Raw genomic sequence first — 27,451 nt, 5'->3', positions numbered from 1 at the left:
AATGGCAGTACAGAGGCTGGAGAGATGGCCCATGAGTTAAAGCGCCTGCTGTTCTCCCAGAGGTGCTGAGTTCAGTTCCCAGTACCTGCCTACATGGCAGCTAACAGCTGCCTGTGATTCCTGTTCCAGGGGATCTGGCACTGCGTACATGCCATACACATATACGTGTGCGAGCAAAATGCCCATAAACATAAAACAATAGATCTTAAAAAGAAGAAATCCATCCTATTGATATGGGCATCACTGAACAGTGTAGCAAATCTTTTGGTAAAGAATTGAGCCTAGCATTTCTTTAATATTTTAAAAATAGGTTTGTTTATTCTGATTTTATGTGCATTGATGTTTTGCCAGCATATTTGTCTGTGTGAGGGTGTCAAATCCCTTGGAACTGGAGTTACAGACAGTTGTGATCTGCCATGTGGGTGCTGGGGATTGAACCCCAGTCCTCTGGAAAAGCAGCCAGTGCTCTTACCCACGGAGCCCCTAACCTAGCATTTTCAAGGTAACTGAAGATAGCTGACCTTAAAACCTGTCCCATCACTCAGGCCGCCAGCTTATCTGAAATCTGATGAAAGAAAATCAATTTCATGTAGAAACTAAAGTTTTCCATGTGGTGGGGGAGGAACAGGGTTTCAGCATGCTAGCCTGGCATTAAAACTTACTATGTAGCTTCAGTCTGGACTAAACTCAAGCCGTCCTCCCTCAGCCTCCCCAGTGCTGGGATACCGGCACCAGGCACCCATGTCCTGATGTTACGCATCATTTTTTATTTTTAACTGAGCAGGAACCTGGGGCCTTTACTCAGCAAGCACTCTCTCACCACTTAGACCCCATCCCTAAAGTCTCACCTTGCTAAATTGTGAAATATTCCGAGTCCCGCCAGAAAATAAGAGAACCATGAGCTCCTCGACTAAAGAAACACGCCACCTCAGTCAGGGTACATAAGTCACTCCGCGGTGACTGGGGATGGGATCGTTAGGTTTTGATATCTGTTCCCTGCTGTCAGGACCTGCGATCTCTGTCCTTAGCTGTCAGTGCTGAATAGCAGCAGTTTTTGTTCCTACCCGTGGAATTCACGTGGGATGGGAGCAGGGAGATGGGTAGCCTGTGTTCTGGGGTGGTGGTTGTAAGGTGGGGGAAGGTGAGGAATCTTCTAGGGACTCTGGTGCCTTTAGGCATTCTTAAGTTAGGCACGGACTGGCAGAGCAAATTGGAGGTGGAAGCTGAGTTGCTGAAACTCGTAGGAAGCATTTCTCCAGCACTGTCAAATCGTGTCTTTGTGCGCTCTGGAGCAAGGGGTACCTAAGGACCTCCAGCAAAAGCAGTCCACCTTGCCTGTTTCTCCCGTTCTCTGTTGAGGATCACCAGGTTCCCTTAGACTGGGCATCCTAGCATCCACGCCTTTCCCGGTCACTCCTTCAGGCTCAACTTCGATCAATCAGCCGCCAGCTCTAGACCAGCTAAAGCAAGATGCCAGACTGACAGCTGCGCTCACTGGCGCGGCCTGCGACCCTGTGACCGCAGGTGTGGCTTACGCTTGCTTTCTGGACCTACGTCTCCCTTGAGCCCCCACACCAGGGCAACACCTGCCAGGATCCAGGGCCGCCGCTCCTGCGCGCTGGCGCGCGGGAGAGAAGGGGGAACAGCGGCGGTGGGGATGGAGAGAGGGAAGGCGAAGGAGAGGGACAAGTTTTCTTCGAACAGTAGGGAATCCGTAAAAGCAGAGAAGGAAAAAAGGAAAGATGTGGAAGTAAAGAGCAAAGGGAAAGAGATAGTGAAGGAAGAGGAGAAGAGGAAGTCTGTAGAGGTGAAAGTCAAGAAGGGGAAAGAGACAGGGAAGGAAGAAGAGAAAAAGAAGGATGTAGGTCAGAAAAGCGACAACGGGAAATCGAAGGAAGAGGAGAAAAGGAAGAGTGTGGAGTTGAAAATCAAGGAGAACGGGAAGGAGAAAGGGAAAGAAGAGGAGAAAAGAAAGAGTGTGGAGTTGAAAATCAAGGAGAACGGGAAGGAAGAGGAGAAAAGGAAGAATGTGGAGTTGAAACTCAAGGAGAACGGGAAGGAGAAAGGGAAGGAAGAGGAGAAAAGAAAGAGTGTGGAGTTGAAAATCAAGGAGAAAGGGAAGGAAGAGGAGAAAAGAAAGAGTGTGGAGTTGAAAATCAAGGAGAAAGGGAAGGAAGAGGAGAAAAGGAAGAGTGTGGAGTTGAAAATCAAGGAGAAAGGGAAGGAAGAGGAGAAAAGGAAGAGTGTGGAGTTGAAAATCAAGGAGAATGGAAAAGGAAAGGAAGTCAAGGAGGAGCAAGGGACGGAGAATGAGGAGGAACGGGTCACAGAAAGGGTCAAAGAGAGCAGCAACACCTCAATTAAAATCCTGTACCCGCCGCCGCCGCCGGTAAGAGACCTGGGACCCGCTTCGCCTCCGAGGCGCTTGTGGGCATTCAGACCCGCCAGGCTCTGTTACGTCGCCCCAGAAGTACGCAGAGAACCGGATCTTGTCCGAGGGCGTCTGTCTATGGATGGCGGGAGTGTTGGGGGGATGTGCCAAGGTTCGAACGTATTCCCCGCCCCCAACTTCACCCCTTCCGGCATCCCCATGGCCTACCCGTTACTGTCTAGGGTGGAAAGACAGGGATCTTAATTGGTCCTAGTTAAACGCAGGACCGGCTCCTGGCTCTGTCCCAGCGCCTCATACCAGGTGCGGACCACATAGACAATGCTGAAAACAGCACCGAATCCTCTTCCCAACACATGCAGTGAATATAGTCTTGGTTGGAAGAGACAGGGTTCCTGGACACGATGAGTACCTGGTGTGTTTGGGAGCTCCCGGTTCTTTTCTGCGGGCGTTGTAGTTACCGTTTGCATGGCTTTCAGAACTCGCGCGGTAGAGTGGAGGGACGCAGATTGGTCTCCAGAAGCCCAGGCATTGTTTTGGTCAGAAACCACTCTGTCGCTTGGTGTTTCCAGTTCCTTGACTGGTTCCTTGGCTCAGAGCCGCTTTCTACTTCTGAACAGTGGGAATTGTTAACGGAGACTTGATCCCTGGCAAAAGCACAGACTCGAATCATAGATGATGGAAGAAATAGCTGTTGACAAGAACAGTGGTGTTCAAAATTAAATTTGAGTATTTACATAGCGGAGTGGTTTTCCCAGGGCGCGGCTTCTCCATTGCACTCTGGATATGTGGGCCCCTGCGATTTCCCCTAATTCAAGGTACTGCATAATTTCTGGTAGTTGTGGACTAGGGCTAGATAAACGTAGAACCCAGGGCTTCAGCAGTAAACTACCATTTACACCACCTCAGCCCCAAACCTATAGTGTAGGGGACATAATCCACACCCCGCAGCCATTTCTTGGTGCCTCTGTTCCTTTAAAGAGTGCAATCTGAACAACTTCCGCTGTCCTATTCCTTACAGTAGCGTATTCTCAGAACGGTACTGTAACGCTTAGAACGTGAACGGAAGTAAGGACTTAGAATTTCATACCTAGTGAGGTATGAAATAGTCGTGAGAATCCTAGTTCCTTAGGGCTAGGAAGTTGGCTCCGTGGGTGCAGTGCGACTGGAGATCTTGAATTTGGATCCCCAGCATTCATGGAAAACCTAAGTACCAACCTCTGGCCTAGCAGCACATGCACAAATAGAGGTTCAGGTGAGTGTACCAGAATACACCAACCAAAAGATATATATATATTGCTCCAAGAACAAAAACTCAGAGGCCTTTATAAATCATGCTTTTTACATTAGGTCCCTGTTAGGTCATGCCTTAAAACATCTTTCTTTCCACAGATTCTTCTATTATCTTTTTAAGCAGATGAGAGTGTTTTACTTCTAGCACAAGGGATATCAGGGCCACTCTGGGCTAGCAAATAAGACAAAAAAAAAAAAAAACAAACCAACAGAGCTGCCCTAGAGATTCTTTGTTTTTCAAGACAGGGTTTCTCTACATAGCCCTAACTGTCCTGGAACTCACTCTGTAGACCAGGCTGGCTTGGAGCTCACTGAGATCCACCTGCCTTTGCCTCCCGAGTGGGATTAAAGGCGTGCACCACCATGGTAATACTATTTAAGATCACTTTTTGAGCTAGGTGGTAGTCCGCGTCTTTAGCCCTCAGAGGCAGAGGCAGAGGCAGAGGCAGAGGCAGACAGATCTGTGAGTTCCAGGCCAGCCTGATCTACACAGTGAGTTCCAGGCCAAGCAGGGCTACATAGTAAGAGCACGGCTCAAATCAAATAACAAGATCATTTTCTGGGTCGGGCAGTGGTGGCGCACACCTTTAACCCCAGCACAGAGGCAGGCGGATCTCTGTGAGTTCGAGACCAGCCTGGGCTACAAGAGCTAGTTCCAGGACAGGCTCTAAAAGCTGCAGAGAAACCCTGTCTTGGAGGGTGGGGGAAGAAAGGTCGTTTTCTGGTTGGGGATGAAAAACTCTAGCATGTTCAAGTTTCTGAGTTTGATCCTCAGCGCTGTGATCAACTAATCAATAATACTTTTTCGTTTTCAGATAGAAAAAGTAGAATTGTATGATTACTTTATTGTTATTACTTTAGAAGCAGTAGTATTAACGATAATTGCTAGTGTTTTGTTATTTGGATTTTTTGTTTGGTTTTTAGATAATCATTGTTTGCATTATAGAAACCACATCTCTGAACACCTTGAACTATTTCTGTATTCATGTTGACCTTCCTTTCTGATCATTTATTTATTGTTTGTTTTTCAAGGCAGGGTCTCACTATGTAGCTCTGGCTACCCTGCTCAATATGTAGACCAGGCTGACCTCAAACTCACAGAGTGCTGGGATTAAAACCATGAGCTCCTTTCTAATCATTTGTGATGAAAATCTCTAAAGCTAGAATGATAGGAGAAAGCTGTTTTTGAAGTTTGCTTCCAAATCCCCAGGTTTAATGTTGGGCTTTATAAAAAACAAATACTCCTTTTTTATTGAGACAGGTTTGACAATTTCTATAGCCTTAGCCTTTCTGCTTAATCATGATACTTGTATCAAAAACATAAGCGAGAGCTGGGTGGTGGTTCATGCCTTTAATCCCAGCACTCAGGAGGTAGAGGTAGATGGAGCGCTATGAGTTTGAGGCTAGCCTGGTCTACAGAGTGAGTTCCAGGACAGCCATAGTTGTTGCAGAGAGAAACCCTGTCTCAAAAACAAACAAAACACAAGAGAGGATCTTTGTCCTAATATTTTGCAGCTAAATTATCCAACTGCTAAGACAAGACAAATAAGAGACCTTAAATGCTTCCATGTTGGGTGCCATACTTGTGCCGTCGACAACTCATTCCAGTGCAGTTACCAATAGATGATAATTCCAGGTGCAAAACGGGGTCCTGAGAAGGCTCAGCAGGTAGAGATGTTTGCTTTAGGGCCAACAACCTGAATTTGATCCCCAGGACTCACATGGTAGAAGGAGAAAACCAACTCCTGAGAATTGTCCCTTGACCTCCATATGCATGCCGAGGTGCCCCTGTGCATGAGTATACACACACAGACACACACACACACACACACACATACGCAATATGGAAATTGGTCCTGGTATCCGTAGATCTATGACACTGCATGGCACATAAATTCTAAGATGTGTGTTCATGTGCATGCACTGTGCGAATGTGTGTGTGTGTATGTATGCATACATGCATGCATGTGTATGTGTTTACATATATTTGTTGTTTGATAAACTGACAAGGAATTGGACAATAAAAAAGGACCTGGGAGTGATGTCACAGAAGTAGGGGTCGTTTTGGTTTAGACTGGTTAGCAATTCCATGGGTACAGTTAGGTCCTAACAAGTCAGGCACACTGTCAGAAGCCAGCCATACACAGCCCCAAAAGCATGAGTTTACTGATCGATTTTTTTATTTCAGGAGAAAAGTAAGCAGATCCTAGTTCTAGGCCTGGATGGAGCAGGAAAGACCAGCGTCCTCCACTCACTGGCTTCCAACAGAGTCCAGCACAGCCTGGCACCTACCCAAGGTTTCAACGAAGTTTACATCAACACAGAGGACCAGCAGATGGAGTTCCTGGAGAGTACGTTCTGCTTCTCATTAGCATCCATCTTAAGCCGGAAGCAGTGTTAGCTACTGACATTGTAATCTTGAGAGAAGTGGCGCGGGATGGGATTCTTTAACACTTTAGCAAGACGCGTGGTTTAATACTTAGGTGCTCCGGGTGGGGGCTGGGGAATCCACTTTCTGCTGTTTCGATTTTTCTCCCTGTTTCTGTAGTGCTGGCAACAAAGGAGGCTTAGAGGAAGGCTAAATTTAGCACACCCTCCTGTGATCTCCTGTAATCATCCTTCGCCTTCCCTCACTGCTGCAGAAACACGGCCATCTAAGCAACTATAATGGGCGTCCTTCTCAACAACAAAACCGGGCGCAGTCCCAAACCTCTTCTAGTAAGCTGATGGTCCCAGTCTCTACCGTATGGCAGTACTGCCCCCACCTCACTAACAACGCAGTTCCCAAAGTCAGATCAGGCCTCCAGTCTTCCCTCTACACACCCCACACAAGACATTTGTCCTCATGGCCCTAAATATCATCTTAGAGGCACCCAGAATTATGTAAGCTGTTCAGTCATGTCCAGATGTCTTCTGCCACCTCCACTTGAACTCCCACTTGGCCTTTGAGACTTACTGTGGTCACAAAACAAGCAAAGCAAGCACGATTTATCCCCTGTTTGTTCCTTTCTGGGTAGTCCACGGCCAGTGCATGGAGGCTGCTCTTCCACTAGGTACTCATGGGGTACCCCAGGCATCACCCTCGACAGTCTTCCTCTATGGCATCATTCTGCAAGTCAAGCACTGAGGTTTTCTGTCTCCAAAGCATGCATCAGATGTATAAGTTTTGTCCTTTTTGGCTCTCACATGAGAAAAACCCCTCTCTCCTCTTCCCAGGCACCGCAGTCAATTGTGAAATCTTTGCTTTTGTCCAGTCTCAAAGACCACTATCTTAACACACTATTTAAACAAAGCATTTGCTAGTTTAAAAAGCCTTAATGATAGATTTATCCACTTCTAGATGATTCTTAGATCAAAGATAAAGTGTTATGGAAAAGGGAAGATGGAGAACTGAGTCATTGTTAAAAACCACAGTGAGGCCAGACGTGGTGTTACAGACCTGTAATCTGAGCACTTGAGAGGCTGAGGCAGGAGAATGGTGAGCTACAGGCTAGCCTGGACTATGTAGAAAGACCTTGTTTCAAAAACTCCAGAAACAATGACAAAAAAAAAATCTACTGATCAAAAGGAGCAGGCCAAGAAAGTGTCAAAAAAAAAAAAAAACAGTAACAATAAAAACAAAGAGGGTGAGAAAATCACTAAGAAACCAGTGAAATGGGGAAGAAAAACACAATAGCAAAGGTCAGAAAAGTCCAAAATTAGTATGTCGAAAACATAAAGTAGACAAACCTCTGGTAAAATTTATCAAGAAAATCTGTAAAGCACAAATAAACAATATGACTGGAAAACCGGCTTGTCACTGGTTACACTGACAGGAATGTAGCATTCCTACGAATGCTTAAATGGTTTTGCTAGGTAGAGAGATGGTTCAGATAGCATGGGCTTCTCTTGCCAAGAACCTGAGTTCAGTTCCCAGCACCCATGTCAGGCAGCTCACAACTGCTTATACCTCCAGCTTCAGGGGACCCAGTGCCCTCTTCTGGTCTATGCACAGGCACATAAACACATAGTATACATTCACAAGGATACTCACACACATTCTTAAAAATAAACATTAAAAATTATTTTAGAAGCCAGGCATGGTGGGCTATGCATTTACCCAGCACTTGGGAAGCAGAGGCAGAAGCAGGTGGAGTTTGTGACTTTGAGGCCAGTTGGTCTATATAGTGAGATCCAGGACAGCCAGATCTACATAATGAGACTATCTATCTATCTATCTATCTATCTATCTATCTATCTATCTATCCATCTCTTGTCTATCATCTATCTACCTACCTACTTTATTATCTGTCCATCCGTCCATCCACCTTCCTACCATCCATGTATCTCTCTCTCTCCTCTCTCTCTCTCTCTCCACACACGCACACACACACACACACACACACACACACACACATATTATTAGAGTGGCACACAATTCAGCCTATCGTCTTCCATTATCTTAGTACCTTATGCCCGTTTTCTCAGTTATGCTGGATGAGCAAGCAGTAGCTGGCCGTTCTTCTGTGTCTATATAGCACAGGGAGACATCACTGGTGTATTTTGGATTCCCATAGTGATACTTTTGTGTTCTGCTTGTTTGTTTTTAATTTTATCTTTGTTTGCTTGAGACACTGTCTTGCTATCCTGAGTGCTGGAATTATAGGCATGAATTGCCCAACCTGGCTTTTCACGCCGTTTCTTTGTTATTCCAGGATGAGTGATCCACTTCTGAGGAAAAGTGATTCCCATTGACCAACGATTTCCTCACTAACATTCCTCCGGCCACTCAGAGTTGCCTATAGTGTAACTCAGTGACATTCACCAGAGCACCTGGCCAGTGTGTCCCATAGTCCCCCTTGGGGGACATCCCTGTGATTTTAATTCATTCATTCATGTGTGACTCCTTTCTCTCCCATTCTCCACAGTTGGTGGCAGTGAGCCATTCCGTGCCTACTGGGAAATGTACCTGCCTAAGGTATGGCTGCTGATCTTTGTGGTAGACTCAGCTGATCACAAGCGATTGCCTGAAGCCAAGAGATACCTTCATCAGCTGATTGAGCCAAACCCAGGGCTCCCTCTTGTTGTGTTTGCCAACAAACAGGTAAAAAGCTGTGCTAATCTGGTGGTAGAGCACCTTGCCTCGCTTTCAGGCAAGTCCACACCAAAACTAGGTTAATGGGACCTCCACCCAATAGTTTCCTTATTAGCACAGACATGTCTTATTTTAATAGGTAGATAATCAAAAACATACTGTGTATTCAATCTATTAGGTCTTCTGGATTATATACTCTTTCAATGTAAATATAATTGTCTTGTGTCCTGTAAGTACTTGAATGGCCTAGTCTGTTGCCTCTTGAAGAAATGGAATTGAACTATGTGTATTGAACTTATTTCAATAAACCAATATTGTTTGTTGATTTAATTTGACACAATTTTGAGTGGCTTCTATGTATACAAAAAAGAGTTTTATTTTAGATCCGTTACACGTGACTGAATTTTTTTTTGTGTGTGTGTGCTTGCATCAAAAGCAATTAGCGTTCATGGAGAAAGCTCGAAGCTTTTGCACTGTCCTTGGAAGTGCAAGCAACTACGAAAAAAAGAAACAAAACAGAATTCCTGTACCATGCATCAATCCTACGTTTTTTATATACACCAGATAAATGAAACCGGGGAGCCAATCTGCTTTTATACACTTATGTTCATGGTAGCACTATTATTACAACAGCCGCAGGTTAGACATTAGAAGTCCACTGATGAGCACATAAGGAAACGTGGTGTGTCCATACAGCGTGTTACTTTAGCCTGCAGAGGGAAGGAAGTTCTACCGCATGCAACCACACGGATGGACCTGTGGATACTATCCTAAATGAATGAGCTAGCCACAGAGGGACAGATGCTGTGTGGTTCTGTGTATAGAGCGTCTTCCCAGAGTCATCAACTCTGCAGTGGACCGAGTGGAACTGTGGTTGTCAAGGGTTATAGGGGGGAGGAAAGTGGAGTTAGCTTAGGACAGCTAGAGCTTCAGCCTAGCAAGATGAAGATTGATGGTTTAAACCACTGTGAATGCATTTAATTCTACTGAATTACACACTAAAATGGTAAATTTTGTTCTGTGCACTACCATGACAACAACAATGACGATGACCTCCACACACACACACACACACACACACACACACACACCTTAGGTTTCCAAACACTGGAACAGTAATTTTCTCAATTACTTGGTCTGCCAACCAAAAACTCAGTGCCTGCCTTCCCTTATGTCTTCTACGAGTGGGATGTTCATGGAAGCAAACTAAATAATTACAATAGATCTTACTTTATCAGAAACCTTGATTGACATTAAGAACAGAGGCTGGTCCAGCACATTTTGATATTGTGTTGGCATTTCAAAAAGAAAGGTTGATGATTTGTTTTTCGTTTTTAAGTGAAGTATCTTAAAACTACGAAGACTCAGGGCCTGAGAGATGTTGCCCAATGAGAGTGAATCTGCTTAGCATATGTGAGGTCCTGGGTTCAACCCCGCAGGCAGTAGGTGAAGGAACTGCAAAGATTTAGAAGTTCCTGTGCACACATTTGACCTGTGTGGCATGCTGGTGGACTGTAATCTGGCCTTTCTCTTGTTGCCAGTCATTTTTATTATTCCCAGTTGTTTGCTGTTACAAGGTTGCAGTGAGCTTTCAAATGTGTGCACCCTTGTACACACAGATGCGTGTTTCTCAAGTGTGCAGAAGTGCTAGGTTTTTGGATTTGCAAATAGTTTTACTGGATATTCCTAAATTGCTTTCCAAAGTCGCACTAGTTTACTCTTCCGTCGGGAGATGACAGTTATTTGAAGCTCCACCCCCTCATTGGGACTAGCCGTTGTTACAACCATCCGTTTTGCCAATGTGTTGTTCTTATTATCCTTATTTATTTGAAGTGTTTATTGCTGGCTGAGCCCTACATCCTGTTTGCTCTTTTCTCACCTCTGATTCTTCCTGTGGTAGAGGTGCTGGGAATGAGAGCCGAGCTCTTTTGTACTAAACATACTGTTTCCCCGGAAGCCTCTACCTTTCCTGTTTGATATGTAAGGGTACTGAATATCTTTTGCAAAATTTCCTTGTTGGTTATATGCATCACTAACATCTTCTCCAGTATCTTAGTGTGTAACAGTGAGGGAGTCAGGCCTGCTTGCCATTCTGTAACAGTGAGGGAGTCAGGCCTGCTTGTTGGGGTTTCTGTCCCGCTCGGTACCCCACAGCCGGCAAGCCCCAAAGAAATAACACAGAGATCTTTTTAAGTTATAAAGCTGATTGGCCCATTAGCTCTAACTTCTCACTGGCAACTTTCACATCTTAATTAACCCATTTTTCTGATCTATGTTAGCCCTGTGGCTCAGTACCTTTTTCAGTGGTTGCAGATCACATCCTGCTGCTTCGGTGATCTGGGCAGGAGTGGGAGTAATCAACTTCCTCCTTCCCAGAATTCTCCTGTTCTCATTACATCATTTCTCCTTCCTGTCTGGTTTTCCCACCTTTACCTCCTGCCTGGCCAATCAGCGTTTATTTAAAACATGATTGACAGAATACAGACAATTCTCCCGCACCATCAGTGATTTTCATTTTGCTTTGTTTATGGTTCCTATTTTTACATTAGAGACTTCCATTTCTCTTTTTAGGACATAGTTCTGCATAGGTCTCTCTATATAGTTTTGACTATCTTGGAACTTGCTCTATAGACCAGGCTGGCCTTGAACTCACAGAGGTCTGCTTGTCTGTTTCCTGAGAACTAGGATTAAAGGCGTGCACCACCACAGCCTGGCGAGATTTTCCTTTTTAATTATCAAATTTATCCATTCTTTCCTTTTGTGGTTTGTGTGTCTTGTCTTCATCAAATTGAATAAACAGAGCTATTTATTGTCAAATTGAAAGTTTTTTGTTGTTTGTTTGAGACAAGGTATATCACTATGTAACCTCGGCTGACCTAGAACTCACTATATAGACAGGGCTGGTCTTGAACTCATAGAGATTTACCTGCCTCTGCCTCTTGAGTGTTCAGTATACCACTATACCCAGCTAAACTTTACCTTAATGATAAAAGACTTAGCTATTCTTTTTTAAATTAATTACATTTATTCATTTATTTTACATCCCAACCAAAGTTTCCCCTCCATGTTCTCCTCCCACCCTCTACCCCCACCAACTCCACCCCAATCCACTCCTCCATTTCCATTCAGAAAGGGGCAGTCCTCCCATGGGTGTCAACAAAGAATGGCATACCAAGTTAAGGTAGGACCAAGCTCCTCCCCTTGTACTAAGGCGGGGCAAGGCAACCCAGTATGAGGAATAGGCTCCTGGTAAATGATAGGGGCAGTACCTGCTTCCACCACCAGGCGTCCCACGAGCGGATGAAGCTACACAACTGTCACACTGTAGAGGGCCTAGGCTGGTACCATGCAGGCGCCCTAGCCATTGGTTCAGAGTCTGTGAGTTCCTATGATGCTAGGTTAATTATCTCTGGGGGTTCTCCCATGATCTTTATAGACCACCCCCTATCCTCCCACCCCACACCCCATCCTTTCCTTCCCTTACTCCCCTCCCCACCTCCCCTATTCCCTTCCTCCCTCTCTTCAACAAGATTCTCAGAGCTTGGCTCAGTGCTTGGCTATGGATCTCTGCACCCATGTCCATCAGCCACTGGATGAAGAAGGTTCTCTGATGATAACTGAGATTTTTACCAATCTGATTACAGGAGATGACCAGTTCGTGTTACCCATTCACCATAGCTAGGAGTCTTAGCTGGGGTCATCCCTGGGAGTTTCCCTTGCACCAGGCCTCTACCTGACCCCCAAACACCCCACATCAAGATGTCTCTTTCATTAATTTCGCCCTCCATCCATCCCCCAACTCAGTCTCTTAAGTTCCCATCCCCACTGGCCCACAGTCCACCCAGGAGATTTCTTTTTATTTCTTTTTCCCAGGGAAATCTATGTGTCCCCCCTCTTGGGTCCTCCTTGTTACCTAGCCTCTCTGGGACTGTGGACTGTAGCATAGTTATCCTTTACTTTATAGCTAATATCCACTTATGAGTGATCTTTGTCTTTCTGTGTCTCAGTTACCTCACTCAAGAGGATTTTTTTTCTAGTTCTATTTATTTGCCTTCAGATTTGCTGATGCCTTTGTACCAGCTGAGTAATACTCCATTGTGCAAATGTACCACATTTTCTTTATCCATTCTTCAGTTGAGGGGCATCTAGGTTGTTTCCAGGTTCTAGCCATGATGAATAATGGTGAACATAGTTGAGCAAGTGTCCTTGTGGAATGATTGAGCATCTTTGGGTATATAAGTCTTAGCTATTCTAATTTAATGCACATTTGCTTATATTCTTTTGTCAAAATATTTAGTCTGTGCTTTTAGATGAATCACTAGGTCAATATGTTACATTAGGGGTTTCAAAAGGTTATCTTAGCTGGGCATGGAAGTTCATGCCTGTAATCTCAGTAGTGGGGAGCAGAGACAGAAGGATTGCAAGTTCAAGGCCAGCTTGGACTATATAGGGAGGCCTTGCCTATAAAAAATGTTATCTTATTTTCTTTATTCTTTGGTTATAGCTTCAATTCCTACCCATACTGCCTCCTCCCTACATCTTCCTTTATAATTTCCTCAGTAGATGTATTAACCTGAGACATCATCTATATACTATTGTATCCTTTACTCTGCCACAGAAGTCTCTAAGGGCTCTATGAATAACATATTGTGATTACCAACACCCAGTCACCATACATAGCCCACCAGGGGGAACCTTGTAGACTTCCAGGGCTGTGGAGCTAAGACAACATACATGGACCTCCATACACCCCACCAGTTTGCTATAAATTTTTGATCTGAATAAATAATAATAGCAACAAAGAACTCACAAATGATAAGTATGAAAATCAGTAAAATATGGGCAAAAAGTAATTGATAGCTAGGCAGTGGTGGCACACACCTTTATCCCAGCATTCTGAAGGCAGAGGCAGGTGGCTCTTTATGACTTTGAGGCCAGCCTGGTCTACAGAGCGAGTTCCAGACAGGCTCCAAAGCTACAGAGAAACCCTGTCTCGAAAAAAACCAAAAAATAAAAAAAAAGTAATTGATGAGTAGGGTATGATGGTATACACCTCTAACCCCAACAGGTGCATGACTCAAAAGTTCAAGCCCAGCTTAAGTCTCACGGTATGTCTCTTTAAGAAAGCCAACCAACTCCTCCTACTAAGACGGGGGGGGGGGGGGATGACTGCAAGAGCCAGAGACCAGCCAGGATCAAACAAAACAGCGTCTTCCAGTCACACGCGTGCACTCACTTACAGCAGCTGTGGTTGCCTGCACAAGATGTGCACAAGATCAACACGGAGTGAGTAAGGGTTCATGAGCCCTCCCCCGCCCCCGCCCCCAGCTGAGGAGCTATAGACAATTGATGACTTCTGGGCTAGGGACAGTCAGTGTTCTCTAAAGATGTGGCCTCTATAGGATGACCACCTCCAGTGGATGGCCTCATTCATACCCACGACTATACAGGTAACACAAATTGGATTTAGTGAGTTTTTTGTTGTTGTTGCTTTTTGAGACAGAGTTTCTCTGTAGCTTTGGAGCCTGTCCTGAAACTATCTCTGTAGACCAGTCTGGCCTTGAACTCACAGAGATTCTCCTGCCTCTGCCTCCCGAGTGCTAGAATTAAAGGTGTGCACCACCACCACTGGGTGGATTTAGTGAGTTATAAAAAGAAAAGGAAACATATAATTGAGAGAGGGCATGAGGATGGAGAAAAGTCAGGAGGGGATATAATCAAAGTACATGGTGTGCCTGTATGAAATTCTCAAAGAATAAAAATAGTACATTAAAAGCAATCAAATGCGTGGTGGTGGATGGCTTTAATCCCAGCCCTTGGGAGGCAGAGGCAAATGGATCTCTGGGAGCTCGAGGCCGGCCAGTTCTACAAAGCGAGTTCCAGGACAGCTAGGACTGTTACACAGAGGAAACCTGTCTCAAAAAACAAAACAAAACAAATCAAACAACCAGATAAAATGATGAACCAAATTTCTCTTGATGATATAAATTCTTAATAGTTCATCATATTAAAATTATCTTAGAAAAATAAACAGATTGATGGTATCATTTAGAAAATTTAGTCCTGCCAGGTGGTGGTGGCATAGACCTTTAATCCAAGCACTCAGAAGGCAGAGGCAGGAGGCTCTTTCTGAGTTTGAGGCCAGTCTGGTCTACAGAGTAAGTTCCAGGATAGTGTAGTTTATACAGAAATCTTGCCTCAGAAAACAAAAACAAAAAAAAAAGAAGGGAAGAAAGAAAGAAAAGAAAAATTAAGGTCTTTGGTGGGGGGCAGAAAGTACTTTTTTTTTTTTTTTTGGTTTTTCAAGACAGGGTTTCTCTGCACCTTTTTTAGAGCCTGTCCTGGACCTAGCACTTGTAGACCAGGCTGGCCTCGAACTCACAGAGATCCGCCTGCCTCTGCCTCCCGAGTGCTGGGATTAAAGGCGTGCGCCACCACCGCCCGGCCAGAAAGTACTTTTTGATAAGTCAGAAATGCTGGACTAATTCTTATAAAAATGTTTCTGTTCATACCAACACTGGGGTCATAATAACAAAGTTTCAGTATTTTCTGCATTAAATGGTAGAGTCATTTAAAATAAGGAGGAACTATTTCTGTCCGACAAGAATGCAGACTAACAATGTGTCCTCCTCTCTCTCCACTGTGGGTGAAGGATCTTGAAGACGCCTACCACATTACAGACATCCACGACGCTCTGGCCCTGTCAGAAGTGGGGAATGACAGGAAGCTGTTCTTGTTTGGAACTCAGGTGACTGAGAATGGCTCAGAGATCCCCTTCACCATGCAAGATGCCAGAGACCTGATTGCACATCTGGCCGCAAATATGTAGAAGTTGACTAGGACCCGGCCCACTACTCAGTTCACCATCAAACTGTCATCGAAGAGGGCTGAATGGCAGGCTTAAGCCAAAGGTTTCCACTTCCAATAAAAAATAAGCCATTTCCTATTCTCTCAATGCAAAGTGTATATACAAAGAGAATGCTCATTTATTAAGATTACGTTTTTATTTCTTTTAGATTTTTAACTTTAAATTTTTTAAATTATTTTGTTTGATGGTAATTTGGATTTTTGCTTGTTTTGGGTGCTGAGAGTTGAGCCCTGGGTCTCACATATGTTAAACATACCATCTACCGTGGTACTATGCCCACACACTTGGATGAGGGTTTTAACTCAAAGTAAAGTTTGTATTAGTAAGCTTTCATCCCACCTGTGGTTTCTCTTTATGTTTTGTGTATATGTTCATGTATGTACATGTAAGGTCAGAAAGGTGCCATAAATCACGTATGCACTTTTGCTTTTTGTGGTTTCTGTTGTGGGACAATGCTCTTGTACACTGTAAAGAGTTGTCACTCATATTAGTTTAATAAAATGTTGATTGACTAGTAGTCATGTAGGAAGAATAGGTGGGGGTCACCAGACTAAGGAATTCTGGGAAGAGGAAAAGCAGAGAGTCAGTCCTCATCCAGACTCAGAGGAAGCAAGATGAAAATGCTGCATTGAGAAAAGGTACAAAGCAACGTGGCTAAATATAGAAAAGAATTATGGGTTAATCTAAGTTGTAAGAGCTAGTTAATAATAAGTCTGAGCTAATAGGCCAAAGAGTTTATAATTAATATAAGCCTCTGTGTGTTTCTTTGGAACTGAACAGCTGTGGGACCAGGTGGGACAGAAACACTGGGTGTCAATTGTTAGACTTCCATAGATTATATTCAGGACGGAGGTGAAGGTGACTGGTTTGTTGAACCAAAGTCTTTTAGACACAAAACTAAAACTACTATGTCAGTTTCTCTAGCCAGGCCTGACTTATACTAGACACCAATGGCCACTACTAAATTCCTTAGCAATTAACACTCTGTATAAGCTTCTAGCCTCGGTTTAAGATACACAATTCAAGGCTCAGCTAGCTAACTGTTTTAAGTCCTAAAATTTATATGGGGGACAAGAATAACAACCAGTTGCCCAAGTCCAGAGAGAAACAGCTTTACATGGGAAAATCTCACAGATATCCAGGGATACAAAGACGGTCTGGCCTCACAGCCTTGAATTAAAAAGTTACAAGTTTCCTTCCTTGTGCTCTGGGGCTGCATGCAGGATAAGAAAATGTGCTTTTAGGTTTGGGATGCCTGGAAAAATGCCAAACGCTATGCCCCTGGCCTCAGGTCACAGCCTGTATACCAGGAACTTTGAAGCCAGGAGTTGCCATGGTTACTCACTCCCCTCAGATGTAGCTTTTGTAACCTGTTGTTGTTGAAAGAAGTTTGTTGTTGAACCTGTCTATATAAGCTAGGTGAGCAAAGAAGCTGGAGAGAATGGGAACAAGAGAAGAGCAGGAGCAATCAGAGCAGAGAATTAGAGGACTGAAGCTGCAGAATGAGAGCTGGAAATGAAAAGAGCATGACCTTCAGACCATGGATGTCTTTTTCCTTTAGAAAGATTGGAAATTTTCCTGAAGTCCTCACTGCTCTGAAGGCATTCTTTTCTGTAACCTTGGTGAGTTCTGGGAGCTGGACTCCCGGGCTGCGGCACCCAAGGTGTCCTCTGGCCTCCACATGTGTAATGTGGCAGTTATACATGCACACACATAACATGTAATAAAGTTTTTATGTGTTGAATGTTTTGCCTGCATATCTGAAAGTGTACTGCATGTGTGGCTAGTTCCTGCAGAGGCCAGAAGAGGGTGCCAGATTCATTGGAACTGGAGGATAATCCATTAGGAGCCATTCATTATTGGGTTCTCTGCAGTAAGCGGTCTTTAAAAAAAAAAAAAGATGTTTGTATGTTTGTGTGCCTGGGTGTAGGTAGGCACACCACATGGATGCAGGGGCCTGCAGATGTCTGAGGTATTAGATTCCCTGGAAATTAAGGACCATTGTAAGCCACCATGTAAGCGCTGGGAACCAAACCCAGGTCCTCTGTAAGAACAGTAAATGCTCTTAAGCACTGAGCCATCTTTCCAGGGCTGTAAGTGGTCTTCACTGCTGGACCAAAATGTAATCAGATCTTAAAAAAATACGTTTGAAGCAACAGATTACCTAGTTCCATTCCAGATAACTTCCACAAAAACGTTTTAATTTTCTATAGGACAGTGAATTTAAGTAATCTCCATTTTTTTGGTAAATGGTGCCTTCAACCATACATTTTGACAGATGATTTATTCCTTAACATTTAATTCTATCTCTTGAAGGTAAACACAAGGCTGAGACGGCACCAGTTCTGCTCTTCTTCCCCATACTATTATGGTCATGAAGATGAGTACTTTCCAGACTTTCACACACACACACACACACACACACATACACACACACACATACACACATACACACACACATACACACACATACACACACATACACTTACACATACACACACACATACACACACATACACACACATACACATACACACACATATACACAGAGAGAGAGAGAGAGAGAGAGAGAGAGAGAGAGAGAGAGAGAGAGAGAGAGAGAGAGAGAGAGAGAGGGAGAGAGGGAGGGAGGGAGAGAGAGAGAGAGAGAGGAGAGGAGGTTGAAAATATGGCTCATCACTTAAGGGGGTACTGCACTTGCAGAGGATCCCAGTTCGACCCCAGTTCAGTTTCCAGTTCTTTTGGCAGCTGCTAACTGCCTGTAATTCCAGCTCAAGGGGATCTGATGTCCTTCTCTGAATTTTGTGGGTTCTAATACTAACAAGAGCACAAGCCTACACAGGCACATACATACACATAATTAAAAAAATAAAAGTAAATTTTTTCTGTTTTTCTTTTTCTTTTTTTCTTTTTTTTTTTTTTTTTTGGTTTTTCGAGACAGGGTTTCTCTGCAGCTTTTTTAGAGCCTGTCCTGGAACTAGCTCTTGTAGACCAGGCTGGTCTCAAACTCACAGAGATCCGCCTGCCTCTGCCTCCCAAGTGCTGGGATTAAAGGCGTGCGCCACCACCGCCCGGCTCTGTTTTGCTTTTTCAAGACAAGGTTTCCCTGTGTAGCCCTGGCTGTCCTAGAACTCGCTCTGTCGACCAGGCCGGCCTTGACCTCAGAGATCTGCCTACCTCTATCTCCTGAGTGCTTGGATTAAAGGCCTGAGCCACCATCAATCAGCTAAAAGTAAATATTTTTAAAAGACACAGAGAAGACAACACCATGACTCACCCCTATAACCTATCACTTGAGAGGCTGAGGCAAGAGGATTGCCACAAGTTCAAGAGTTCGAGACCAACTTGGACTAAATAGTTGCAGGCCAACTTGAGTTGCAGAGTGGGCTTGTCTCAAAAATCAATCAATCAATCATCAATCAATCAATCAATCAAACAACAAACAAAAAATGTTGGGGGACAAAAGATGTAATGGGAGGAAGGGGAGAGAGACACACACAAAGTCACAAAATAATCTGTCAGAGGTAACACTATGAATAAATCAATACAATTGTGCTGTTCACAAGATTAATTATAATTAATAACGTCTGTAGTGACACAGGCTAGGGGTCTTGAAATGATACAATCTAGAGCTCTTGGTCAAGTTTGTGTTCTTTGCCAGTTAAAGAATTAAAAGGCAGGAAAATCTGCAGCGCAAAAGATAGCAACAGAGGAACCTCAAGCATCGCGGAGAGAATCAGCAGTTGAAGGACGGCATTTATTGGAGATGAGGAAACAACATAAGCAGACACCTAAGGAAAAGACCCTCGGCAAAGCAGTGGATTCAGGAAGCGGAAAGTCCCGTCTCTTTTAGAGGTTGTGGGGTTTCAAAGCTCCTGAAGAGTTTTCTTCCCTAATTTAGGTCAGTTTGAAGAAAGCGAGGATAGTTGACTGGCATGTCTTGAGAGGTCGTGAACTTATTGAGCCAGTCCATCAGCAGGGGCCTGCTGGCAGAAGACAAAAGTCTACAAAGCCTAAGTTGTCAAGCTTAGCCTAAAGTCAGGAGGGGATGAAGCTGGCCATCCTAGAAGTTGGCCATATTTCTTACCTAGTCAGGGCCCCTCTCCCTATCTGTCTGCTAACAGTTCAACTCCTAGTCTCATTTTGATAGGGGGCCTCGGAACGGCACACAAGCTGTCCTTGAATATACTAATAAGTATTTAGACGTGTTTTGTCGAAGTGTTTTGTTGTGACGGTGTGCAGAATTTCATGTAAAGAAAAGGTTAGTGATCTGGACTATTCTGACGGACATTAAGCTTGTAATGTCCTCCCCCTTCACAACCTTCATTTTGACTGCTGAATTTTTACTAGAAACAGATTGCCTCGGTGGGGCGGGGGCGGGGGAGGTGGGAGGTGGCGGGGGATAGTAAGACTTAAAAATCTATCCACTCCCAGTCTTTGTAAAGAGTGTGGAGAAATCTCGGAAACCTAACCAGTCAGGAAGCAGAGAAGTACAGAGAGTTGTTGAGTCTTCTCCCCTCACACCAGAAGCAGGAGCAGCATCCCGCTCGCCAGGCTCTCTGTCTCCTGTGCGGCAGCTAACAGAGGCGCACCCTAGGCTAGCAACGCGTCTCCATAGCTACCGGAGAGCCAAAGCGCTGAGATGATGGGCGGGGCGGGGAAGGGCGGAGCTAGGCGTCCAGGGGCGGAGCTGAGTCTGTCCGGGGCGGGGCGCGGCGCGGACTACCCCAAATCTCCCGTCCGCGCCGTGGATTGCGCGGACAGTTCGTGCCCTGGGTACCAGGAGCTTCTAACTGAAATGGAGGAGGAAGGAGACTTCTCAGGTTCATCCGTGCTGTCTGGGGTGACTGATGGGCAGAACACGACAGAAACACACACACACTCGGAACTCCACCCGAAGCCCCTTGTGCTCAGGCTCCTGGAGGTGAAAGAACTTGGGAGTGAAGAGGTCGAAGGGGGTGAGGAGGAAAAACAAGAGGAACATGAGTATGAAGAGTTCACCGTGTTCGGTGAATCCTCCAATACTCACAAATCCCATGATGCCTCCACATCTTCCAAGTCCCGCAAGGCCAGCGTTCTTTCTCAGTCCCGCAAGGCCAGCGATCCTCCTCAGTCCCGCAAGAGCAGCGATGCTCCTCAGTCCCTCAAGACCAGCGATCCTCCTCAGTCCCGCATGGACAGTGAGTCCCTCCAGTCTCGCAAGGACAGTGAGTCCCTCCAGTCCCGCAAGGACAGTGAGTCCCTCCAGTCGCGCAAGGGCAGTGAACCCCTCCAGTCGCGAAAGGGCAGTGAAACCCCCCAGCCCCGCAAGGGCAGTGAGCCCCTGCATTACCGCAAGGGCAGTGAGCCTCTTCAGTCACCGCAGGTCCACGCATATGGAAAAGGCAACTTGCTTCCCAACGCAGTGATTACGACCTCCCCATCTTTGATAGCCAGATACCTACCGCGGCTCCAGCTGGCTTCCATGAGCGGTAGGTTTAATCCCCCCACCCCTACCCCACCGAAATCCACACATCTAGAACTCAGGAATCTGGTGAAGGTTCACGATTTAAAGGAACTTGACTTGTCGTCTACTGCTGCTTTGCAGCCGCTTCTCTTTGTACTTCAGGGAACTCCAATGGGAAATTGACACCATAATAATGACAGAGCCACCTCACCACTTCCAGGATTGAACCTAGTACCTCACGCATACTAGGCAAGTGCTTTTCCGACTGAGCACACCAGTCTATCCTGCTAGGTTACATCTCAACTAGTCCTTATTATTTTTTTGTTATATGATCTCTCTTTTTATTTATATTTCATTTTATATTTCTCTTTTTATATGATTTTTTTTTTTGTTATATGATTTCTCTTACTCACCACCTAAAGACAGATCCTCAAAGGGAGGCTGGTTTTGTTAGCGTTTGGGGCTTGGGCCCAGGGGAAATGACACATTCAGAGAACAAGTACTGGTAGAGCGCATGTAATTGGCATCGTCTGCCCAGTCCTTCTCAAACTTACAAGGTAACAAGGCTGGTGGGATGTGAATAAAAACGTCCTTGCTTTTTACCACTTAAGCCCACCTCCAACTCCTCCCTAGAGACTGTTGGCACTGGACCTGCAATCCTGTGGTCACACTAGGCATGGTTTCTCACCTGGCTTCAGTTACATGGTTCATGGTGCCACCATCTTACCACACATCCTAACACGTCACTGGCTCTGCTGGTCACCACACTCCTGCCAGATCTCCAACCCTGGGAAACACCAGCAGCAATCTATAAGCCCCAGCAGTTGACTCTTGCTAGCCAAAATTGCATTATTGTACTGATGGTTTCGTTTCAGTTTCTTTTTTTTTTCTTTTTTTTTTTTTTTTTTTTAGCGGGCATATCAAAGCTTTTAATTTCTATGGACCAGACTGTTCTGGCTTCCGAGGCCTGGCAGGTGGCATGTTGCCAAAAGTACAAAAGGAAAGCACGGGGCCAGTCCTTCAAGAGACGACGCAGCAAGAGCAGAGTCCTGACTTAGTTGCTGGGGAGCAGGGTCTCAGTAGCCATCGTCAGCCCAGGTGACCTCATAATCAGGATACTTGGCTTTGATCTTCTCAGTTGAAACGGAGTGCTGGGCACGACCATAACCCATAGAGTAGCCATACACGTGTATCTTCCTGTCCTGGCTTTGATGGGAGATGCGTCCGCCGCCTAGGCACTCACAATCATAGCCATTCTTTTGCAGCTCGCCTGACACTTTGTCATAGATATCCGCGTGGTACTCAGCCCATTTGTATCCACGCACGATTTCCTTGCACTCCTTCGTCGGCTCCTCGGAGGGCGATGCTAAGTGGACTCGAATTAGCACGTATTTGAAGACGCCATCCGAGTCGATGTCCACATCAGGAATCTGAGCGAGGTCGGCCGCCATGTTTCCCCGGAACGCTTGGCCTCAGGACCCCCACCTCGTTTCAGTTTCTTTACTGCAAATTTGAATTGGCACCGAGAACTTTCTGGCAGACTCCCCTTTATTTACTGGGTAAATTGGTTTTCCCTGGGATAAATGCATTCTTTCTCCTCCTCCAACCTTCAAGCTTTTGTCCTTCACCCAGTGGGAGACTTTACCTCCTACTTTATCAAGAAATAGAAGCAGTCGGTCACGAGCTCACTTACTTTTTTTTTGCCACCAGTTTATTGGCGTCCCAAGACTAGTGCTCATCTTCCAGAGGAGAATTGTGCATTTTTATAAAAGCCACATTCCCCGCGTATGCCTCAGATCCCACTAGTCTCCTAAAAAAATTTTACACATGTCTTCGCTGCTCCACTGCAGCATTTTCCCCTTTTCTAATGACTCAGTCCCATGAGCAAACAGACTAGTAACCCGGAATAACCTTTGACCCCATGCCTTCATTTCCTCCTCTTTTTAACCTTCTTAGCTCCCTAGGTAGGTCTCTTTTCCCTTTTACTTCACCAAAACTGCTTCAGTGTGCCCGGCGGTGGTGCACACCTTTAATCGCGGCACTCGGAAGGCAGAGGTAGGCGGATCTCTGAGTATGAGTTCACCCTGGTCTGAAGAGCTAGTTCCAGGACCTCTAAAGCTACACAAAGCAACCCTGTCTCAAACAAACAAACAAAAAACCAAACAAGCAAGCAAAACAACAACAAAACCCAGCCCCTTCTCTAGTGTACCGTGTCCCTGTCCTGGCTGGTGGTGGTGGGGGACCTCATCATCCCGACATGTGAGCCACTGGGCTTCCCATTCCGATGCCCTCATTGGGAAGACTCCAGTTTTCACCCCATCTGGCGCTCCCCTGCCCCTAGCTCCCCTCAACTGTTGTGCCATTCCAGAATTGTTTTAAGCACAGTCTCAAGCTATGCCCAATATTTTGAGCTCAACCTCGAGTCTCCTTTTACCAAAATTTAGCTCAGAAGGCACCTTTAGCCCACTGATTCTGCTGATCTTCGATTATATGCCACCAGTCTCTGATGTTCTGTCCCTTCTTACCTTACCTTCTCTGACATTCTATCTCTTCTTACCTTATCTTCTCTGACATTCTATCTCTTCTTACCTTAGCTGTTGTGACCCACCTTTGTCCCTGTGCATATTTTAGTAGTGCTCTCTCTTTCTATCTCTCTCTCCCTCTCTCTCTCTGTCCCAGGCTGGTCCTTCTGCATCCTCTTAGAACTGAGATTACAGGCATATGCTGCCATGCCTCCCTAATCTCTCTGGTGTAGACAGATATTACAAGAGGACGATGGACAACTATGTGGATTGGTCTCTAAATTGGTCTCTGCACTTCAAGTGGGTCTCTCCACCCTGCTTAGCAAACCAAAACAACATTTCTAAACACTTTAGAAATCATTGTGTTCAACTTTCGTTATTTCCCTATATCCCCTTCTTCCACATCACTTAAACAAACATACAGTTGAGGTTGAGGAGAGGTGAGAGGACTCATGTAAATATGGAGACCTGAGCTCAGATCTCAGCACCTATACCATTAGTGCAGCTGTACCCTCCTGTAAACAACAGTGCAGGGGGCAGGAGGAGGAGACAGGCAGAAGGATCCCCTCTCTCAAAGGAATAAGGTGGAGAATGGTAAAACAACAGCCAGCTATCCTCATCTGGCTACTCACAAACAATGCATTCACAAACAATGCACTCACTCACACATGCACTCACACAACGCACATGCACTCACACACACATGCACTCACACAACGCACATACACATGCACTCTCACACAGGCACTCACACACATGCATTTGCTCACACAATGCACTCATACACACATGCACTCATGAATACACATGCACTCACATACACATGCACTCACACAACGCACATGCACTCACATACACATGCACTCACACAATGCACATACACACGCACTCTCACACACAGGCACTCACACACATACATTCGCTCACACAATGCACTCATACACACACACTCATACACACATGCACTCATGAATACACATGCAGTGTTTTTAACCTCTATTAATGGCCATTTCTGACTTCTATCTGTTGGATCTCATCTCACTTTAAAATTTTTTAACTAGTGGGGTGTGTGTGTGTGTGTGCACGCGCGCACGCGTGCTAATGACATATGGATGTGGTGGGCATGTGTGCTGTGGTGCTAGGGTAGAGTCAGGGCAATTTCTTAGGGCCTACTTGTATATAAATTCTGGGAATCAAGTTTAGATTAGACAGCAGGCTAGTACAGCAGCCCCACACGCTGAGCCATCTCACCAGCTCCCATCTACCCTCTCTCTGCTGCACCATTGTGGTCTTCTCTTTCTTGACTGTTCCCATTTGACACACAAATATTACACAGTTACTCCACCTGAAAACGATCACGAGTCTTCCCTAGCCCTGTGGACCCTTCCCTTCCAGGTACCACTCTATCTCTCTGCTTGACTTTAAGGGCACACACACACACACACACACACACTCCTCAAAATAGTTGCCTAAAAGTCAAGATTTCAATGTCCTCTTTTTCTGTCCTCTTGCGAACTAGTTTGATTAAAATTTCATTCTGCTCACTTAGCTAAAGCTGGTTTTTTGAGGTCACAATGATTTCTGTCCTGCCAAGAGCAAAGGTGACCCCTTCATTTCCTTCTATCATGGGACTCTTCCTTGTTTCCGGAATACTAATACCTCTGCTGTCTTACCTCGTGGATTCTTCCTGACATTTCCTTTGCTTGGAGCCCTTCTTTTCCCAGCCTTTACGTTAAGGTTACTGATGGCTTTATCCTCTCAGATTCTTCTAGAACTCCCTTTATTCTCTGGATGATGTCATCAGTTCCGTGACTTAATTGCCAGTAGCTTCTCAAATTATTTATAGCTTTTACTTCTCCCCCAGAACTCAGTTATCTGACCTTCCTGCTTGACTACCCACACGAAGCTCACTGTGTCAAACTGACAGCTCGGAACCGTTAACAAATCCTAACTCGGAATTATATTCCATGACCCGTCCCTAGCATCAAAAGTATTACTGTGTGCTGTTTTTATCTCTTGCATAGTTCACCACACTGGCATCCAGGTGACCCCCTGCTTTGTCTCTACCCTCCAATTCATTGTTCACATCGGGTCAGGGGAGGTTTCTAGAATATACATTACAAGCATATTTTCCTGTTCTCAACCATCCCAGCGGTAGTTCCCATCTTACGTGGCATGTAATCCAAAGGGCCTAACAAGCCTCACTTGGTCTAGTCTTGATCATTAACCTGAGTTTTGTTTTTAAGGTAAGCTTTTACGCAGTTCAAACTGGCTCCAACTCACGCAGCGGAGTGTGACCTTACACTTCAATTCCTCGCGCTTTCACCTCCATAGAGCTTGGGACTACAGGCCTGGACCACTGTACTTGGTTTACGATGGGCGGGGATGGAACCTAGGGCTTTGTGTAGGGCAGATAAGCACTCTCTTCACCAGGGGAGCTACCTCTCCAACTCACTGACCTAATCCGGAACTTGACCTGGCCTGTCCCTAACTTTAGGACTTCTGTTCTCCTTATTGTTTTGTTCTTGGGGCACATGGGCACCGTCTCCTTCCTCAGAGTCAATTTTTCTTCTGCTAGGAGACTCTCAAAGTATGTGTTCCCTCCTCATACAAAAAATAGCAGTCTTAAAACACATATCCAACACTAATATATGCCTCTGTGTTTAGCTCTTTACACTCTCATGAAGGCAGAACTGAATAATTTTTGTTGGATGAAGAAACTCTTCAGCGACTTCAGTGTCATGAAATCCAGTGCATCCTTTGGTGTTCTGGGTGTTGTGAAAGATTCAGGGTTAATACCTGTGAGGGATGTAGAGCAGGTTTTGGTACATGGTAAGTGTACAGTAGACACTAGTTGTGGGAGCGTTGATGCTGTCTTATTTAACCTCTTGGCAGCATTCCGTACACTTAGCTATTCCTTTCTTGAAACAGACCTTCTCTTGTCCTCTGTAATAATACAGTCACCTTAGTTTGTTCCTTGGACTTGTTCACTGACTTCTCCTCCCCAATGGATTTACAAATTTTAATATGCACCCTCCTACTACTGCATCTTATTTGTTTGCTTAGAGACAAAAGATTAGTATGTAACTGAAACTGGCCTGAATTCATGAATTCCTCCTGCCTCAGGCTCCTGAGGGCTGAGATTACAAGTGTGTGCCATCAAGGTAAATTTCTTTTTCTGGTGTTCGAAAGAGAATAGGGTCCTTGTGATGAATGTGCTATGCTTGAAACCTAGATGGTCCACGATGTCAGAATTTATTGAGTAAAAATAAACTTGTGATTAGAAGTGTCAGTTTCATTGGTTGGACTTGCCAAGTAGTCCCAGTTTCCCTTCATAGATGCCATTGGCAAGGACACCTTCTTCTCTCCTCCTCTTCTTCTTCCTCCTCCTCCCCCTCCTGTTCCTCCTCCTCCTCTTTGTTCTTCCTTCCTCCTTCCTCTTCTCTGAAAGAGAGTGTCTCTGTGTAGCTCTGGTTGTTTTGAAACTCACTAGGTAGACCCAGCTGGCCTTGAACTCACAGAGATCTTCCTGCAGACGCTGGGCGCAGGCTCAGGTCCAGACAGTCAGCTATCAAGCAGGCTGTGTCAGCAATGGAGAGGATCTGAGTGACGTCCTGGGACAGTCGGGAGCTCTCTGCCTATTGGTCATTGGATGCATACTGTAGGGACCTCATGACAGGACGTGGGTTTGTCACCATTGCCAGGTTAGATGTCCTGTTTTTACAGGGTTGAAGTGTTATACTCTTCTCTAGTCTGCTGTGTCTGATCCATTCGCAAACCTGGTTTTGTTTCTGACATGGCTTTAATGTAGCCTGTTCATGTGTTCCCAATCTACCTTGGAAAGTTTACTGGCAATGCC

The 27,451-nt window shown here is 45.1% G+C and overlaps 3 protein-coding genes and 1 pseudogene across 3 annotated transcripts in view; 3 read left to right on the top strand and 1 right to left on the bottom strand.

The window, feature by feature from the left end:
• The first annotated feature begins 1,657 nt into the window (after positions 1–1,657).
• On the top strand, positions 1,658–15,585 carry Arl9 (ADP ribosylation factor like GTPase 9). The gene is made up of 5 exons (XM_038319402.2): positions 1,658–2,335; positions 4,317–4,334; positions 5,871–6,033; positions 8,590–8,765; positions 15,409–15,585. Exons 1-5 carry the CDS (start codon positions 1,658–1,660, stop codon positions 15,583–15,585), a joined length of 1,212 nt encoding a protein of 403 aa, XP_038175330.2.
• LOC119806155 lies at positions 3,119–3,247 on the top strand (annotated as a pseudogene).
• Positions 15,586–20,266: 4,681 nt separating the features above from the next.
• Thegl (theg spermatid protein like) overlaps positions 20,267–27,451 on the top strand; it is a 40,120-nt gene continuing 32,935 nt past the window's right edge. The window contains 2 exon segments of the mRNA XM_038319331.1: positions 20,267–20,858; positions 21,009–21,092. Of these exon segments, the coding sequence (XP_038175259.1) occupies positions 20,267–20,858; positions 21,009–21,092 (676 nt within the window).
• LOC119827474 (14 kDa phosphohistidine phosphatase) lies at positions 21,985–22,547 on the bottom strand. Its single transcript, XM_038349203.1, has one exon. It carries the CDS (start codon positions 22,519–22,521, stop codon positions 22,147–22,149), a length of 375 nt encoding a protein of 124 aa, XP_038205131.1. The 5' UTR covers positions 22,522–22,547; the 3' UTR covers positions 21,985–22,146.

Source organism: Arvicola amphibius, chromosome 1, assembly GCF_903992535.2.
Source record: "Arvicola amphibius chromosome 1, mArvAmp1.2, whole genome shotgun sequence".
NCBI classification, from domain to species: domain Eukaryota; kingdom Metazoa; phylum Chordata; class Mammalia; order Rodentia; family Cricetidae; genus Arvicola; species Arvicola amphibius.
Note: the sequence above shows the minus strand (reverse complement) of the source record. Positions and strands in the feature narration are given on the sequence as shown.